General features: G+C 64.6%; 1 protein-coding gene across 1 annotated transcript in view; it reads left to right on the top strand.

Annotated features, from left to right (window-relative positions):
• Positions 1–412: 412 nt before the first annotated feature.
• PHF24 (PHD finger protein 24) overlaps positions 413–1,766 on the top strand; it is a 17,520-nt gene continuing 16,166 nt past the window's right edge. Inside the window, exons 1-2 of the mRNA XM_009288254.2 lie at positions 413–787; positions 1,722–1,754. Coding sequence (XP_009286529.1) covers positions 416–787; positions 1,722–1,754 — 405 coding nt within the window. The 5' untranslated portion in view covers positions 413–415. The remainder of the gene's footprint in view (positions 788–1,721; positions 1,755–1,766) is intronic.

Here is a 1,766-nt window from a genome sequence, read left to right as displayed (position 1 = left end):
TACGCAAGGGGCAGGGTTACAGCTGGTCTCAATCCCTCTGGGATTTACTGGTCTGGTGTGGGAAGGGCCTGGATGTGTCTCTTGTCAAGCTGGAGTCTACAGAGCAAGGGTGGGGGAGACAGTGTGCCCCCAAACCAGCTCCCTGCTTGCTGTCCCACTCCCCCACCAACACTCAGACCCTCCGTGGCCAGATCTCCACGTGGCTTTGGGTCCACCTCCCCATAGCCACCATGGATGACCCCAGTGCCAGCTTGCCAAGGAGCTCCCATTTCTCCCTGCCCTGAGCTGCTCCCCGCCCAGCGGGGGGAAAGTCACCGGGACACCTTTTTGGGGCCAGGGACATGGTGCAGGGGTGGGGAGCAGCATTGCACCCCAAGGCCTTAGCACTGAGCGCCTTCCTTCCCCCCGCAGAGCCATGGGGGTGCTGATGTCCAGGCGGCAGACGGTGGAGAAGGTGCAGAAGGTCAGCTTGGCCGTGTCAGCCTTTAAGGACGGGCTGCGGGAGCAGCCGTCGACACGGCGGCGGGCGGAGGCGGGGGGCACGCGCCGGGGGACACTGGAGCAGGCAGTGCAGGAGGGAGAGGAGGAGGAGGCGTCGACGGGACCTTCCCAGCCGGAGGAGAGCAGCGCCAGCAAGGCGGCCTGGGAACGGCTGCGGGATGGCCGGGGCGTGGAGCCGGAGGAGTTTGACCGAGCCAACAGGTTCACACCACCCGCCTTCATCCGGCCCAAGCGGGAGCTGCACGATGACGAGCCCCCGGACATCAGCCTGGAACAGCGGGAGCAGGCAAGGAGACGGAGCACGGGGACAGGGAGGGAGGGACGGGGACGGGGCTGGAGATGTGCAGGGGAGAGCCCAGGGATGTGCAAGTGTTCCTGGTGCCCACCAGGCAAGGACAGCCTCCCCGGGCACAAACCCCATGAAGGCGGCTCAGTGGGGCAGGGGGCCGGGGGCCGGGCTGGGCAGCTGGAGATGCCACGCAGGGAGGAGGGTGCGACTGGTCAGATGTGCCCTGGAGGGATCTCTGGGTGTCTTGGAGAGGAGAGGTCACTGCTGGGCACAGGCAGCTCCAGCTTTGGGGAAGAGAGAAGGACAATTCCATCTACGTGCTTGTCACCCTACAGCCAGCCAGCCTGCAACTCAAGCTGTCCGTCCACACCTGTGACCCTTACAGCCCAGCCCATCTACAACCCAACAGCTTATCCACCCATGCCCGCAATCCTACAGCCCACCCATCCACACCCATGACCCTACCCATCCATCCACCCTCCCCGACAAGCCTACACCTCAGCCCACCTGCAGCCTTACAGCTTACCGTCCGTCCACACCTACAACCAGCCAACCCACGGATCGCTTCCACACACCCACGCTACAACCCTAAAGACCAGCCAACCTACAGCCCCACAGCCCAGCCATCCACACCTACAACGCTGCACCCCGGAGCACCTACAACCCCACAGCCCCACCAACCCTACAGCCAGACCCATACACCCTCCGTTCATCCCCACAAACCCATGACCCTCTTCTAACCCCATCAGCCATGCCCCCTATGACCCCACCACCCACCTCTGCCCCACGCCAGCCCCATGCAATCCCACCCTCCCAGCCCTCTGCCCCCCAACGTCCATCCCCACCTGCGAAGCACCACCCTGATCCCCACCTTGAGAAGCCAGCCCCCTGCCCACGCTGCCCCTCTGAGCAGCTGCCCATCTCTCCCCAGGTCCTCAGCGACGAGATGTGCGAGATCTGCGAGGTGTGGAAGGCC

The sequence above is a fragment of the Aptenodytes forsteri genome, unplaced genomic scaffold (assembly GCF_000699145.1).
Source record: "Aptenodytes forsteri isolate BGI_AS27 unplaced genomic scaffold, ASM69914v1 Scaffold201, whole genome shotgun sequence".
NCBI lineage: Eukaryota > Metazoa > Chordata > Aves > Sphenisciformes > Spheniscidae > Aptenodytes > Aptenodytes forsteri.
Note: the sequence above shows the minus strand (reverse complement) of the source record. Positions and strands in the feature narration are given on the sequence as shown.